Source organism: Nannospalax galili, unplaced genomic scaffold (genome assembly GCF_000622305.1).
Source record: "Nannospalax galili isolate Female #2095 unplaced genomic scaffold, S.galili_v1.0 scaffold585, whole genome shotgun sequence".
NCBI lineage: Eukaryota > Metazoa > Chordata > Mammalia > Rodentia > Spalacidae > Nannospalax > Nannospalax galili.
The window spans coordinates 211,971-227,483 of NW_008354016.1; the positions used below are offsets into that span (position 1 = coordinate 211,971).

The window sequence follows — 15,513 nt, forward strand, 5'->3', positions numbered from 1 at the left end:
GGCAGCTGCGCGGGGCTGCCGGGATTCGGGCGCTGTGGTCTGCACTCTCCGGAGGTGGCTCCTCGGTGAGGCCGGGCTCGGCTCTGCGGAACATGCCCTCGCCGCGCGCCCTGCCCCGCTAGCAGCTCCCGGCTTCCCGCCGCGCAGCCCCGCAGCCCTGCGCGCCGCGCCCCGCCGCAGCCATGGGGCTACAGCCCCTGGAGTTCAGCGACTGCTACCTCGACAGCCCGTGGTTCCGGGAGAGGATTCGCGCGCACGAAGCGGAGCTCGAGAGGACCAACAAGTTCATCAAAGAGCTCATCAAGGACGGGAAGAACCTCATCGCGGCCACCAAAAGTAAGCAGGCACCGCGTCCGGCCGTGGCGTGGCGAGGCGGGAGGAGCGTCTTCCCGCCCCGGGCCAGAGCCTGAGGACTGGGAGATTCCGAGGGGGATAAGCTTGAGGACGGCTCTCCCCGGCAGCCGGGGCAGGTCCTCATCGCCACCCGGCCCTTCTCGGGGCGGGAGCGGGGAGCTGTGCGTGCCTGGGAGCGCGCTGCCTGGGGCCCCACTCGGCCCCCGCCGCTTCGGCGCTGCGCTCCCAGCGCCTCCGAACCGGGTGGCTCCGGAGTCCGGTTCTGGTGCGCCCCAAAGCTGCTCTCAGCCTTCCAAGAAACAGGCATCACTTCCACAGTTTTGTCTCGCTACCTTTCCAAGGAACTTTCTTGGGGATTCTTTGAGACTGCTGGACGTTGAATTCGTCACGAGTCCCTGAGGTCCTGTACCTCTTTTGTGTCCTTTTTCCATGTTCCCTGACAGTCTCGACCAAGTTCTACCTTGTGCCAAACCAGAAAGTCCACCTGGCTTTGTGCTGCCTTCTGCATATTCCTTCTGTCTTGTGCTGAGGCGGGTTCAAAGATTGAGGTTTGAGAGGGTCAGCAGACAAACTGCCCCCTGGCTCTGGCGGGCAATGCTTGTAAGTAGGGAATTCCACCCTGTTCAGGCCTGATGACTTCCACCTCATTCCTTCTAACCAGCCAGCCAGCCAGCCAGCCAGCCAGCCAGCCAGCCAACCTCTAAAGAAAACATAAATACAAGTGTAGTGTAGCTGTTTATAGAGTCTAGAAGGTAGGCGTGCTGAAACATCTGTATTGCTGCTTGAAATGGGGAGAAGTTCCCCAGGGTGGGGTGCTGGCAGCCTGATCACTGCCCGAACCCAGACCCTTCCTTTCTAGGGTTACTGTAGGCATCCCTTCTCAGTCATAGACAGACCTGTGTAGCAGACAGGCACGGGGCAGTACCCAGCCTCCAGGGTCAGTTTTGTTAGGTTCCTTGGTTCAGTAATTTCCATCCTTGGGAATTTGTCCCATGTTTGTAGACACCCCCTTCGAGAAAAATACCTTGTGTCCACCGTTGCCCCAGGGTGTTACTTTCAGGAAGGTTAAGACATATTGAGCATACATTCTCATCTACCCATCTGAGTGCCTGGCCTCGTTAGTAATCACTTAATGAATGAGCTGAAATATATTTTAATGGGAAGAATTTAGTGAGCCATCCCTGTAATTTGGGAAGCAAGTCACTCAATTTCTCTGGACCATCTCCAAGGTTCCTTTTGGTTCTGTGACCACTTCCATGTTGCAAAACCAGAATTGGTAATCACTTGTGATGAGTGGGTTTATTTGGTAGATGACTTTTTAGGCCCTTGGAAGCAAGTGTGTGTGCTGGGTGGGAAGCAGAAAGGGCTGTAAATGTGGAGTGAGCTGTAGAAAGTAAGAGGTGTGGGGACATCGGTGGCAGTTGAGTGAATGTGTTAGAGCTCTTGTAGCTCAGTGCTAGCTAGTGTCATTAGATGGGGACCTGTACTGTCTCTTTTAAAAAATTACTTATTTATTTTCATGTATATGATTGTTTTGCCTGCATATCTAGTAACTGCACCCATGTGTGCAATGCCAGCAGAGGCCAGAAGATGTCACATACTGGGATACTGGAGTTACAGACAATATTATTAGCCAGCACCATCTTGGTGTTGGGTGTTAGTGTTGGTGTTTGGTGTTGGGAACCAAACCTGGGTCTTCTGCAAGAGCAGCCAAGTGCTCTTAACCTCTGAGCCATCTTCAGATCCTCTTTACAAAATTAAAAAAAAAAAGTGATTGTGTGTGTGTACCCCCCCACATACGCATGCACATGGCACATGCATGCTTGCTCATGTGGAGATTAAAGGACAACTTGAAGGAGTTGCTTCTCTTTCCATCTTTCTGTGGGCTCTAAGGATCAGTCTCAGGTTCCAGGTTTGAGCTATCCCACCAGCCTGTTATATCCCTTCTCTTGTTGGCTGTAGTAGCTTCCTCTGGAGCTAGGGAGATGAGAGGAGCAGATGGCAAAGCCAGTTTGGCCAATGGTAGGAAGCTATTTCTGTGACTGTATATTAGCTGCTCTACTGGCAGGAAGCATGCCTCATGTTCCAGCAGTATCCAGAGGATCTGAGGGGGCAGCTCTTATTCCAGAAAGTCCATCTTTTTCGCTCTGTGATTTGATGTCTTATTCCTTGTGCTTTTTATGGTTAAAGATGATAAGCAAAACCAATAATCTTATTTAAGAGAGTAACTAGACAGTATCCTTTTGCTCCTGCTTTTCCTTTACTTTAAATTCTTTCCCACAACAATAACAGCTTTAGCTTATGTTCTTTTGGTAAGTTCTGAGGACCCTGGCCTTTTCCCTTGGCCCATAAAATTGTCTTCTAGTTCTTAGCAGAGATGAAAAGGATGCTGGGCTTTAGTAAAGAGACTTGGAATTTAATTCTTCACTGTTAGGCCCTGGCTTGGCAGTTAGGTCATGTAATTCTTTTTTTTTTTTTTTTTTTTTTTTTTAAGATTTTTAAAAAAACTTTTAATTATGTATATGCATGAGTCTCTGTGTGGGTATGTACATATGAGTGCAGTGCCCACAGAAGGCAGAAGAGGGGATCAGATTCTCTTGGAGCTGGAGTTATAGGTGGTTGTGAGCTGCCAGACGTGGGAGCTAGGAACTGAACTTAGGTCCTCCGCAAGAGCAGCAAGTGCTCTTTTTAAAAAATATTTTTATTTATTATTTTTATGTGTATGAGTGCATTGCCTGCATGTTGGCCGAGGTCAGAAGAAGGTACCAGATCCCCTGGAACTGGAGTTAGAGACGGTTGTTAGCTGCCATGTGGGTGCTGGGAATTGAACCAGGGTTCTCTGCAAGAGTTGTCAGTGTTCTTAACTGCTGAGCCATCTCTCCAGTCCCACAGCAAGTGCTCTTAACCACTGAGCCAGCTCTCCAGCCCGGGTCATGTAATTCCTATGATGCTTCTCTTGCTTTGCTTCTTGGTGACATCAGTTAGATTCTCCATCGTGGAAATGGCCTGATGAGTTCATTGGAAACGTTAGCTTAGGTCAGTGGTTCACTTAACCAGCTGAGCTTTTCTGTAACATCGGAGTCTCAAGATTCAAGGAAGAACATTAGGGGAAGGACCCACAGAAAGAATAACAATCAGCAAGGTCAATTGCTTATATTACCAGATGATTTAGACTTTGGTTTGCAAAATAAAGCCTTTCGTTAGGATTGAGTGTTTAAAGGATTTCTGTTTTTGGCCTGTAAGATGCCTCCCACTTTTACCAAATACTTGTCATTTGGATGTCTTGAAATGTCTTTGAAATCTTGCAGAAATATTTAAAGAAGTTGGGAGGCCCAGAGGACCTGAAGGCTTGCTGCCAAGTTCTATTATTTAGCAGCTACAATTGTTAATGCTGTGCCGAGATAACAAAGAAGCTGCGAGGTAGAGGTCCTTGTACTTGATTTCTGCAGTTGAATTCACTTCAATCTAAGGAGCATTTTTGAATTATCTGTACTATACTAAGGCCTTGAAATAAAGGATATGAAGCAAAAACGTGGAACCTGGGGTGTGGAGGTGCATTCCTATAATCCTGGTGGTTTTAGGAGGCTGAAGCAGGAGGATTGCAAATTCAAGGCCACTCCGGGTTACATAGTGAGTCCTATTGTAAAAACCAAGGTGTGTGTGTGTGTGTGTGTGTGTGTGTGAAAAAGATTGACAGTAAGTATCTTAATGGCAAGACTGAGTGTTTGTTGCAGGTTAGAGCAGAGCTAGCGTTTGCTGAAAGTTGGAATTAACTGGAATTCTATGTAAGGAAGAGAAGAACCTTGTCAGATTGCAAACAGCTGAGAAGAAACCAGAGTACTTGCCATGTTGAGAAGGATGAGGTGGCCAGTTTGGATGGAATGGAGACTGCATGTCAGAGCAGACTGGAGTGATTGGAAAGGTTAGTTTCAGATTATGAAAGGTTGTAAAAACAAGGTTGGGAATGTGACTCCCAACCTTGGAGAAGTCAAAGATTTTTGCCAGAAGCTCGGCATGAGGGGAAAGATGTTTTAGAGGCAGTAGTATTAGATGTTTGTGTGTAGGATGAGTTTGGACAAGGCAGTGAGGGAGGGAGGAGCTCCAGAGGGGAGAGCCAGTGCCTCTGTGGTAGATTTGGAGGTCATCAGTGAACTCTTTGTTCAAATGGCTTCTTAGTTCTTGCCTTTGTCACTCCTTCCTTTTCCTAGAATAACCAGTGTGTCCTCTTTCAGTGCAGTTTAAACGTCGGTAAGCTTTGCATTTGATATCTAGTTTTAGGTGCTTATGAGTCATATAAAAACATATCATAGTTGGCAGAAACTGCAGTAATACGTACTCATAAATTTTACATTAGGATATATTTTCTTTAGAATGCCTAACCTGTAGTGTCGGCTTATAATTCTTACCATTATCAGTCACCCTATGGTTATATAAAATGTCTTTAATAAAGTTGGATTGTCTGGCTTTGTGTAAGCTGGAGGGGCCTCAGGATGGAGCCTGCTCTCATCACACACAAGAAAAGGACAGAAGGAATTTTGCTAGTTCAGGACCAGGTCTAGGTTTTGGGTCTGCTTAGACTTGACTTTGATATTTCTTTTACACTTTTGTATTTTAATAACTTTTGCTTTGTTTCAGTTAGGAAAACATGGAAAATCCCTTTTGCTGTCTTTCTGTATACTGGTTCAGAGATGTTCTTTTGGGGAAATTTTTTAATCTGTCATTACATCTTACACTGTGATTTGGAAGACTGAAAATAATTTTAGTTTTCTGTAAGTTGGAGTCTTAGGTTTTTTTTTTTTTTGTAAAATGGACTGATGCAGATTGACTAAAATAGTGTGGGAAGGTTTTGAAACACTTGTGAAGAGGTTGTGTAGACAATCTTATTGATCCAGGTGATATTCTTTTTCCCTTCCCACTAGTCCAGATTTTTTTCGGGTACCTACACTTTTTCATGTGACTCAGGGAGGGATACTTCAGTGGAATTCTGATAGATCTAACTTGGTTCTAGCTCAGTCCTAGCTGCACCATAAAGACACTGGCAGTGGTGGAGGTGGGGTAGGCTGAAAATGCGTAAAGGGTTAAGAATCACAAATCATTAAACCTGAGCTTAGTTTTGGCAAATCTAGCTTCTGCTTTGGTAATTGGTTTTAATAGTGAAGATCCCAAGAGATGTAGCTTAGATGGTAGAGTGCTTGCTTAGCATGCCTGAAGTCTCAGCTTTAATCCCCAGCACTCATAAGCCAAGCATGGTGACATAGACCTGTAATCCCAGCATGTCATGAGGAAGAGGTAGGTGGATCAGAAGTTCTGGGCCATCCTTGGCTATATCCTCCATAACCTGGGCTGCATGAAAGGAATGAGGATTCTACTTCTAGCCAAGAGTGAGAGGAAGTCTGCCAAGGCTTGGGGAAAAGATTTCCTTTTGCCAAGGAGGATTTAAAAGAAGATGGTTCTTCACTTCTGTTTAATTTTGGATTCTGGTGTCTAGGACTGCTCCCTGACACCTTGAGCCATGGGCAGAGCCGGCCTGAGAGTAATGAAGTAGTGAGCTAATTACATCTGTGTCCTTGATGCCATATGGTAGCCATGGACTGTTCTATGCCTGAAGCCATGACTGGATATTTGTTAAATAACAAAAGACGCTTTGGCTTGGTTTTCTGCTACTTATTACCTTATTTTTGATGGAATTGGTATTGTATATTTTCTGCAGCTATTGTGTGGAAATTAGAACAGGATAGAAAATAGACTATTTGAAGATGTTAATAAAATTACAAGTATATTTTTTCCCTGAATTGGAACCAAGCATATGCATGTTTCTTGTCTGAAGAAATCACCATAGACCCCCTGCAGTTGGGGCTTCACCTGAGATAAATCTTACATTTTGACTTGGAGTTTTATCCCAGCAGCCTGGTCTCTGCAGGAATGTAGGCTGCTGGGAAAATAATTGCCATCAGGCTTGACTGGGAAGGAGGCAGACTGGCTTAAAATGCTTTTGTTACTGTAGGTGGTCCTTGACTCCATTTAGTGCATACTTTGCTTTAGAATCTGCTCCCAGCTGGGCATTGTTTATGTAGAATGTTTTATTGGTAGTGATTTGATGTTCTGGGGTCTGTGTGAACCCATGTTCCAATTTGTTGGAGCTTCTTTAGCTTTCTTTTTGAAGACAAGGTTGGTCTATATATGTAGCCCAGGCTGGCCTTCAACTTGTGATCATTCTCCCTCAGCCTTCCAATTTCTGAGATTACAGACATGCACCACCACATCTGGCTCCTTACAGACTTCTTTCCTGAGTTCTTTCTTGGAGACCAGGGAGTGTTATAGGCTTCAGGAACAGGAACAAGACAGAGAAAAGACTATGTTTTATGTTTTTTATTTGAACTTCAAAATGACTGATGAAAGAATATGGTATAAAGGTGATGAGTAAGAAATTACATTCGTCTAGGCTAATGGTCTAGGGATGTGGCAAACGTAGCTCTTTCTTTAAGATCTATGACCTCTCTACCCTTGTGTATTTGCCTATGTTTATATTATAGCACATGAGTTCCCACCCATTGATCAAGCCTTAATTCCAGTTAGACAGCTGTTGATTACAATATAAAAGTGACACTCTTGCACCAATAGTGATAGTTTGCTGGACCAGTCGTTATTTCTTGAGCTTTACAGCTGGGTAGGACTATTGATGGTTTTCTCCCTTGGCAGCTTGTATAGTATCCTCTGATACCATGAGAGCTAGTCTTCAGGGAGGAGGCTTCCCTCAGTGTTGGTCCATACTCTAGGCCCACCAAAAGTCCTGTCCTTGTAAGACACTGTCTCCCTTCTAGCAGCCATCAACTGTCAAAAGTTCCTTAGGTTCATTTGGATTTCTTACCACTTCTTCATGTCTGTGCTGGGATTTTGTCTGATTTGAGCTTGTGTATGACTTGTACGTGCTGTCACCATTGCTGTGAGTTCATTTGAACTCCAGCTTGTCTGGAAGACTGTTTCCTTGTGGTCATCCACCCCCTCTGGCTCTTACAATCTTTCCACCTCCTCTTCTGAAATGATCCCTGAGCCTTGGGAGATAGGTTTGAAGTAGGTGACCTATTCAGGGATAAGCACTCTGTGGCCTCTTGTTCTCTACACATTGTCAGTTGTGGATTTCTATGTTAATCTCCATCTGCTGCATAAGGAAACTTCTTTGGTGCAAGTTAAGAGACATATTCATCCTAAGTGTAGAGGTTGCATTGAAGATGTGTCACTTAGGGTTAAGAGTCTCCCACTTATTCTGTGTGTTTGACCAGTTCTGGAACTCTGTAATAGTCTCCATCTGTTGCAAAAAGAATCTTCTTTGATGAGTGGTGACAGGTATACTTGTCTGTAAATATAAAGGTTCAGGGGGGGATCTAAGTACCATCAAACTATATTATATGAAAATTGCAAAAATTCAGTTAAAAAAAAGGATGAAGCACATACCCTGTCAGGGTTCCTGTCTGAACTGTGCTACCTAGTAACCGTGGAACCTGGGTTCAGCTTGGTAGACTTCTTGTATCCATGTTGTAAGTTGGAGATTATACCACACACTGTATTAGGTTCTTAGTTGGACTAAATGAGCCGATATGTGCAAAGCATTTAGAATAAACACTCAAAGGTTAACAACTGTGATCTGTCATCTTAGTTGCAATTGTATATTCTAAGATTAAGGCTTTTATCTTGATGGAAGGAGGCTGTTCTGCACTATAGACAGTTGTCTCTTTTGGTACATAACTGCTCCTAAATGGCTTATTTGTATAAGTCATTACCCTGAGCAAGAAGATAGAATTCTCAGACTCTGGAAAGAGCCATATTTTGACAATGCTGGAAAGTTTTGAAAATAAAGTGGCAGAGTAAAGCTCAGTGATAAATTAGGGAAATACTTTCCTGAATTTATTCCTGGTTCACAGTGATTTGAAGGTAAAGTACAAGATGTCACAAAGGCTCTTGGAAACCTAGTAGGCTATGCCCAGCAGCCAACAACAGGGAGAAAGAGATGATGATGGAGAGAGCTGCGTTCAAGGTTGTGATGACACCCATGACCAAGCCTTCAGGCACTTAACATCACAGGGATGCTCTTGGGGACATTAAATCTGTGTTTATTGTGCTGGAAACCGGAGCAAATCAATGGGTGGTATCTACATTTGCTATAGTAAGTTCACAGCAAGAAAAAAGACAGCCAGAGACATCTGTGAGTGATTTTCCTGAGAGCTGATAGGTAATCCCATTCTGCACAAAGGGATTCTAGATCCTATGTTTCTTTGACAAGTTCCCAAAGAAACCTTTCTGTATTGGAATTTGTTGACTAAGTAGCTGTTTATAACCTGCCATATGCATAAGTTTCAGTGACACACACACACACACACACACACACACACACACACACACACACACACACACCCCATTCAAAGAGGCAACAATTATAGAAAATATTGTGGTATGTACCAGGTTATTGTAAATTGTCTTTTGAGTGAGTGTTGAGTAGATGTGGTAGTATGTAAACTTTACGTCTGACCACACTTAAGATGATGATGTCTTTTGCCAGTTCCCTGTAGTCTTATGTTAGAAATATGAATGTGAAGACATTGTCTTTTGGCATTCAGCCTTGTCTAGTACATCAAATTGACCCTATTTCCAGATTTGCAGAAGTGTTTAGAAGTTTCTAGATTTTGTGTAAAGATATCTTGACTGCCTTACTAGATTCCTTTCAAAATTTAACTTCAGAGACAGGAAGGCAATTTGAAACTACATTTAAAAGGTATTTTTCGGGGGCTGGAGAGATGGTTCAGCGGTTAAGAACACTGGCTGTTCTTCCAGAAGATCTGGATTCGAATCCCAGCACCCATATGGCAGCTAACAACTGTCCGTAACTCCAGTTCCAGGGGATTTAACAACCTCTTCTGTCCTCTCTAGGCATTGCATGACATGGGTGTACTTTCCTACATGCAGGCAATACATGCATACACATAAAATAAAAAAATAAAAATAATAAAACATTTAAAAGGTATTTTTCTTGTGGGTGGAGGGATGGCTCAGCAGTAAAGAGCACACACTGTTCTTGCAGGAGACCCAGGTTTGGTTCTTACCACCCACATCAGGCAGCTCACAACTGCCTGTAACTCCAGCCCTTGGGAATTTAACTCTCTCTCTGGCCTCTGAGGGCACTTGCCTTCATGCATACAAACCCCAACATAGACACACACATATATACATAAATAAAAATATAGATAAAATATTATTATTATTATTTTTGGCCTTTTCGAGATAGGGTTTCCCTGTAGTCACAGCTGGCCTGAATTCACTGTGGAGACCAGGCAGACCTCGAACTCACAGAGATCTGCCTGTCTCTGCCTCCCAAGTGCTGGGACTAAAGGCATGTGCCACCATGCTGGGCTATAAAATTATATATTTTTTCTTACTTAAAATGTATATGTTAATAGCTAACTTGAGTTAAACAATGACTATCTGCTTTGCTTTGTGTTAAATTCGGCATGGCCATTATATAGTAAAAATTATTAAATGAAATGTGTTGTTACGTACCATACTTTGTAGATTAGGAAACAATTGAGGGAGATTAATTGCATGTCCAGATGACACAATTTGGTGGAGCTAGAATACAGATCTGTGTTTGTCTGCCTCTCCAGCCCTTAATCACAATAACAAGCAGTCTTGGTATTAAGGGTGTAACTGTGGTCTTTTGCTGGGGATGTTATGATGATAAATCTTGGTTTATTTGGAAGGTGTGTACATTTGATGATTTAGTTGGTACATTCATAATAGTTCAGCAAAGTAACTATGATTTTAAATTTGAATTTTAATGTCCTTTGGGGTTATTATTATAACTAAAACTGATGACTAATTTATAAGTATAGATTTTCTTAGATTATGCTGCCTTAAGATTCATTGTGAGGCACAAGCCTCTACTCAGAAAAATCTTTTTTTCCTCCTTTCTCTGTCTTTTTATTTTTTGAGACAGGGTCTCCTGGTCGCCCCAGCTGGCCTGGAACTCACTATGTAGACCAGGGTGGCTTTGAACTCACAGAGATCGGCCTGCCTCTGTCTCCCTTTCTCTCCCTAAAGCAGCACCGATCTCAAATCCCGTGCTTATTGTTACTAGGTGTTTTATAGTTTTATATACCCCTTAGTACTATATAGCATGCTTTGCATGTTTTTAGACTTTATATAATGGTTTCACAGTATACTCCCTCTGCAACTTTATGAGATTCAGACTTACTGTTAGGTGTAGCTTTATTTCACTTTGTTTAACCTTTTTGCAATGAGTGGCATTCAGAAATTTAATTGATGTTCTTTGCACCTTTCATCTGTGCTTTATCTTTGTGTTGTGCTGTGGATAGGACTTTGTACCTATTGGGCAAAGAGTTGCACCCCCAGCCCCACGCTTTAATTTTGATGGAGAAATCATAAATATATTGAGAATATTCTTCATAAAAGCCTTACTATAATTAATCTGATAAACTTTAAAATATTACCTTTGAAAGTGATCCATAACTAATGAGTCTATGAATCTCTTAAGACTTTTCAAAGTGCTAAGGCTCAAACCCAGGGCCTTGTGTGTGCTGGGCAAGCACTCTACCACTTAGGTACATCCCTAGTCCTAAATTGTGTTATCAGCTCGATGAGCATCATTAGAAAAAGCAACTGTACATTTCAAGACTCTAAGAAATGACTCGTCTTAATCAACAACCAACGCTTTGAGGCCTTTTCATTTCATTGAAATTGGATTTCGAATGTTAGAATGTAAAGGGATGTGATGCTTATGTTTGTACACATCTTGTACATGAAGAATCTTTGTGAGCCTGAGCTGGTTAGGTGGGAGGAGCATAAGTCTGGGGCAAGGTGTTTGGTGTCCTGTGGTAAGTATAAAGCCAGTAGGACCTGAGGTGGGGTAGAAAGACAAATTATGGAGACACGAGAAGGAAGAGGAGCCTCTCACCCAGAAATCCAGCTGAAGGCCCTTAGCAGAGAAGCAAGAATTCCAATACTAGGCTTAAGTTCTTCCACCCTTTCCAGCTGCAAATCTGAAATTTTCTAGGAATCTCACCAGAAACCCCATTTATAGGTAGAGGACATGTACTAAACCCCTTGTATAACCCTAGTTAGTGACTTCTGGTTTTACTTATCAGATTGTAACTCCCTCCAAGGCATGTCTAGGGGCCACTTTCTAATGTCACTTGCCAAAAGGAGAGAAAGGGGGAAAAAGGTTTTTTTTTTTTTTTAAGCAATCTTTTGAGAGGTAACTTGAAAGCATGCACAATGCCATATTATGTCTAAAGCTAATACAGTAAACTGGTTCCTGTCCTTTGAGGAGCCTGCAACCTATAATCAGGTATGTCTTACTTTCAGTGACTCTCTTGGGGGAAGCCCACACCCATGCTTTTTACTTTCATTCCCTGAGCGCTTCTTTCTCTTGACCCTCATGCCTGTATTAAAATATCGTCAGTAAATCCCAGCTCTTCTATTTAACTGACTAGCCCTGAATTTCTTTCCTCTGTCGAAGACATGAATCCTGGTTTGGCCTGAGCTTTGGTCACTAAACTTGTTAGGCTGCTGAGGAGGAAGCGTGGAGCTGTGTGCCTTCACTGCTGACTGACCATGCCCTCCTTTTACTAGGTTTTTCTAATGCAGGAACATACTGCCTAGATTTGCCAGAGGAATGCTTTTGCATTGACACCCTTCTCTTTAAACAAATATATGCAGCCAGAGAAACTCCTGATGCTTACATTCTGAAGGCAGGCATCTTTTCAAACCATGAGAAGGGTGGGAATCACACCCGCGTCAACAACTGCCTTTTGACTTGGCTAGGCTGGGCTCCCTGGTCCAACTTGAATTTCTTCCCTGTGTTTTCGGAGGAAGATGTTAATCCAGTGCCACTTAATATTTCATCGGTGAGTATGATTTCTCCTCACTTGTTGACTTACTCACCCACAGGCACCTCTTCCCTTGGGTGCTGAGGCAATGCTCTCTTGGAATAAGTGGCGGTGAGGTATGTGGCTGGAGGAACTCGATTTGCTGGAGCAGTGTTACCTCAGGCCTGAATGCAGGATGTTTAATGGTTTCTAAACAGTTGAGTGCTTTTTTCTCAGACTGTGAAGTTCGCATCATCACTTACTAGCTGGGTGATGTTAGGCATGTTACTTAAGTCCCTAGTGCCTAAGGTTTCTTTAGTAGTAAAAATTATTCTATGTCTTCAGGTAATTTATTTTTAAATTTTTATTTATTTATTATCATCTATTTATTTATTGTGTGTATATGTGTGGTTAGGGGACAGCTGGTGGGAGTTAGTTCTTTTGTTTCATCATGTGGGTCACAGAGACTGAACTCACGTCCTCAGGCTTGGCAGTAGGTACCTTTACCCACTGAGCCATCTTTGCTGGCTCCTTTTTTGATTTAAACTTTTTTGTTTTGTTTGTTTTATTTTTAAACAGCGTTTTCCTGTAGCTCCAGCAGGCCTGGAACTTGCTATGTAGACCATGCTGACCTTGATCTCACAGAGATACACATACACCTGCCTCTACTTCCTGAATGGTGGAATTAAAGGCCTGTGCTACCATACCCAGCTTCCAAGTTAAAACTTTATGTCTTTCCTTTTCAGATGCCTGGAATCCAGGGGAACAGAAGAGGCTGTCGGATCCCCTGGAACTGGAGTTACGCACAGTTGTTAGCTGCCATGTGGGTGCTGGGAACCAAACCCAGGTCTTCTGCAAGAACAGCCAGTGTTCTTAACCACTGAGCCATCTCTCCAGCCCCTAATTTTGTGTTTTTGAGACAGGTCTCCTTATAGGCCCAGCTGTCCTGGATCTTGCTGTGTAGGCCAGGCTAGCCTTGATCTTTGTAAGTTCTAGGCCAGCCTGGTTTATATACCGAGTTCCAGGCCAGCCAGGGCTATGTAGTGAGACCACGTTTCAAAAACAAAAACAAACAAAAAGCCTCTATCCTAACTTCCTTTGGTTGAACAATATGGCTTTTCCAATAATGACAGCAGGAGTCATCTTTGGACACATGGTTGTTTTTTCTTTCAAGCTAACACTATTTTAAAGCCTAGATCTGAATGTAAGCCGCTCATTGATTAAATGGCAGAAGGCATCTGTAGTAGTGTGTGTTGAAATCCAGAAATCCCATTTACAGGTAAAGGAAATGTACTATGAACTCCTTGTATAACCCTAGTGACTTTGGTTTTACCTTAACAGATTATAACTCCCCCATGGCATATCTTACTTGTCAAAAGGAGGTGAGAAAAGGAAAAACAAGACTTTTAATTGAAAGTTCTGGGGACAAAGCCAAAGGTCCCTGGGAGTGACAGTGTCATTGACACGTTAATATATTTATTTGAGAATCTGAAAATTCTGCACCCTGAAATTGTGTTTCATGCACAAAATTATAGAAAATACTGTATAAAATTGCCTTCTGCCTATGTGGATACGGTATTATATATAACAAATGAATTCGTTGTTTAGACTTGGGTTCTAACCCCAGGATATCTCATATGTATGCAAATATTCCAGAATCCCCAAATCCCAGAACACTTTTGGTCTCATGCATTTTGAACAAGTGCTACTACTACTTTAGTAACTTGTAAGACCAAAGGAGGTCTAGGGGTTTCTCTGCTGAGTGGGGAAGAGGAATTCTGCAAGTAGAGGACAACTGTGTCTGGGAGGCCAGCCTGAACCTGCCTGGTCGTGGGCAGCAGTGGTACCACAGAGTGGGTAGGGCTATAACAGCATGTGAAGCAGATAAACAGCCTATCCTAAGGGCAGAGGGAAGTTGGAGCATCATCAGCGTTGCATATTAAAAAGATTCCTCTGACTCTGAGACTTGAGATGGAGGGCTAAACACTCCAGCTGGAAGTCTGTCACCTGACAGGAGACCAGTGATGACAGGAGAATCCAGATTTAGAGGCTGGTGACTGGGTGTGGGGGGTCAAGGTAAGGTGAGGCCTCAGTTCCTGGTCTGGGAGAAGAGTGCTGGCCACTGGTGAAGTTCAGCCAGAGGAACAGGCTTAGTTTTGTGTATTGAGTCCGAGGACACGTTCAACAGTTTGTTTTATGGGTGTGTGTTTCAGGAACAAGGGACAGAGCTAATGTTTCTGGAGATTATTCTTGGAGACAGGAAATGGCAATGTGGACCCTGTGCAAAGGGAAGGTGTGGGTGAAAAAGCAGGATGTTTCAGGGAAAACTCAGGACTACTGCTTTTTAAGTACTGAATAGAAGTTGAGTGCTTTGCTGTGATAAAATATTCTGACAAAGGAAACTTAAGGGAGAAAGGGCTTGTTTGGACATACATTTCCAGAGGGACACAGTCCATCACAGTTGGGAACACATAACAGCAGACAGGGAAGGCCTGGTGTCAGGAGCAGGAAGCTGGCTGGTCACATTGCACACACACTCAGGAAGCAGAGAGTGAACAGGAAATATGGCTGGGCTGTAGAGCCTCAAGGCTTGCCCCCTCTACCTACTAACGGTTCCACAGCCTTCCCAAATAGTGCCAACAGCTAGGGACCAAGTGTTCATACACATGATCCTATGGGGGAACATTTCAGATTCAAACCATAATACTGTACAAAGAGGTGTGAGAAGTGGGAGAAGAGGGGACCGGATCAGAGAGTGTGGGAAATGTAGACGAATATGAATGAGCAAACAGACAAATTTGGAGAGGGTTATAGAGGCCAAGGAGGAGTAGCTTGGGTCAATCTGTAGAGTTCAGGTGGTTTTTCCTTAGTAAGACAGGGTCTTTGGTGATAGTGGAGAAGGCAGCAGAGGTGGCTGATCAGGAGTGGGACAGCAGGGTTCTTGGTGTTGGGGGAACTGTGTAGGTAGCAGAGCAGAAATGGGAGCTTTGTTTGGAAGGTGGAGAAGGAAGAGGAACCTGGGTATGTAGATAGCATTCCAAAGTTACTGGGCTCAGAGAGAAAGGAGACTGAAGATTGAGGGACTGTCTCAGCAGGAAGTACTCTGAATGTAGAAGATGAGAGATTTAGACAAGGAAAATATGAAGGGTTCACTCTCCTGCATTGTTGTAATTCCCCCTGCTTCCCCTTCTTTTTCCTCCTCCTCCTCCTCCTCCTCCTCCTCCTCCTCCTCCTTCTTCTTCTTCTTTTTGTCTTTTTGAGACAGTGTCTCTCTGTATCCCCT

At 43.4% G+C, this 15,513-nt stretch overlaps 1 protein-coding gene across 2 annotated transcripts in view; it reads left to right on the top strand.

The window, feature by feature from the left end:
- The first annotated feature begins 6 nt into the window (after nt 1–6).
- The window catches only part of Arhgap10 (Rho GTPase activating protein 10), a 415,566-nt gene continuing 400,059 nt past the window's right edge, over nt 7–15,513 (top strand). Inside the window, exon 1 of one of the 2 annotated variants that reach the window (XM_017802706.2) lies at nt 7–336. In XM_017802706.2, coding sequence (XP_017658195.1) covers nt 183–336 — 154 coding nt within the window. In that variant the 5' untranslated portion in view covers nt 7–182. The remainder of the gene's footprint in view (nt 337–15,513) is intronic. The other variant, XM_008851102.3, reaches the window with a different exon arrangement.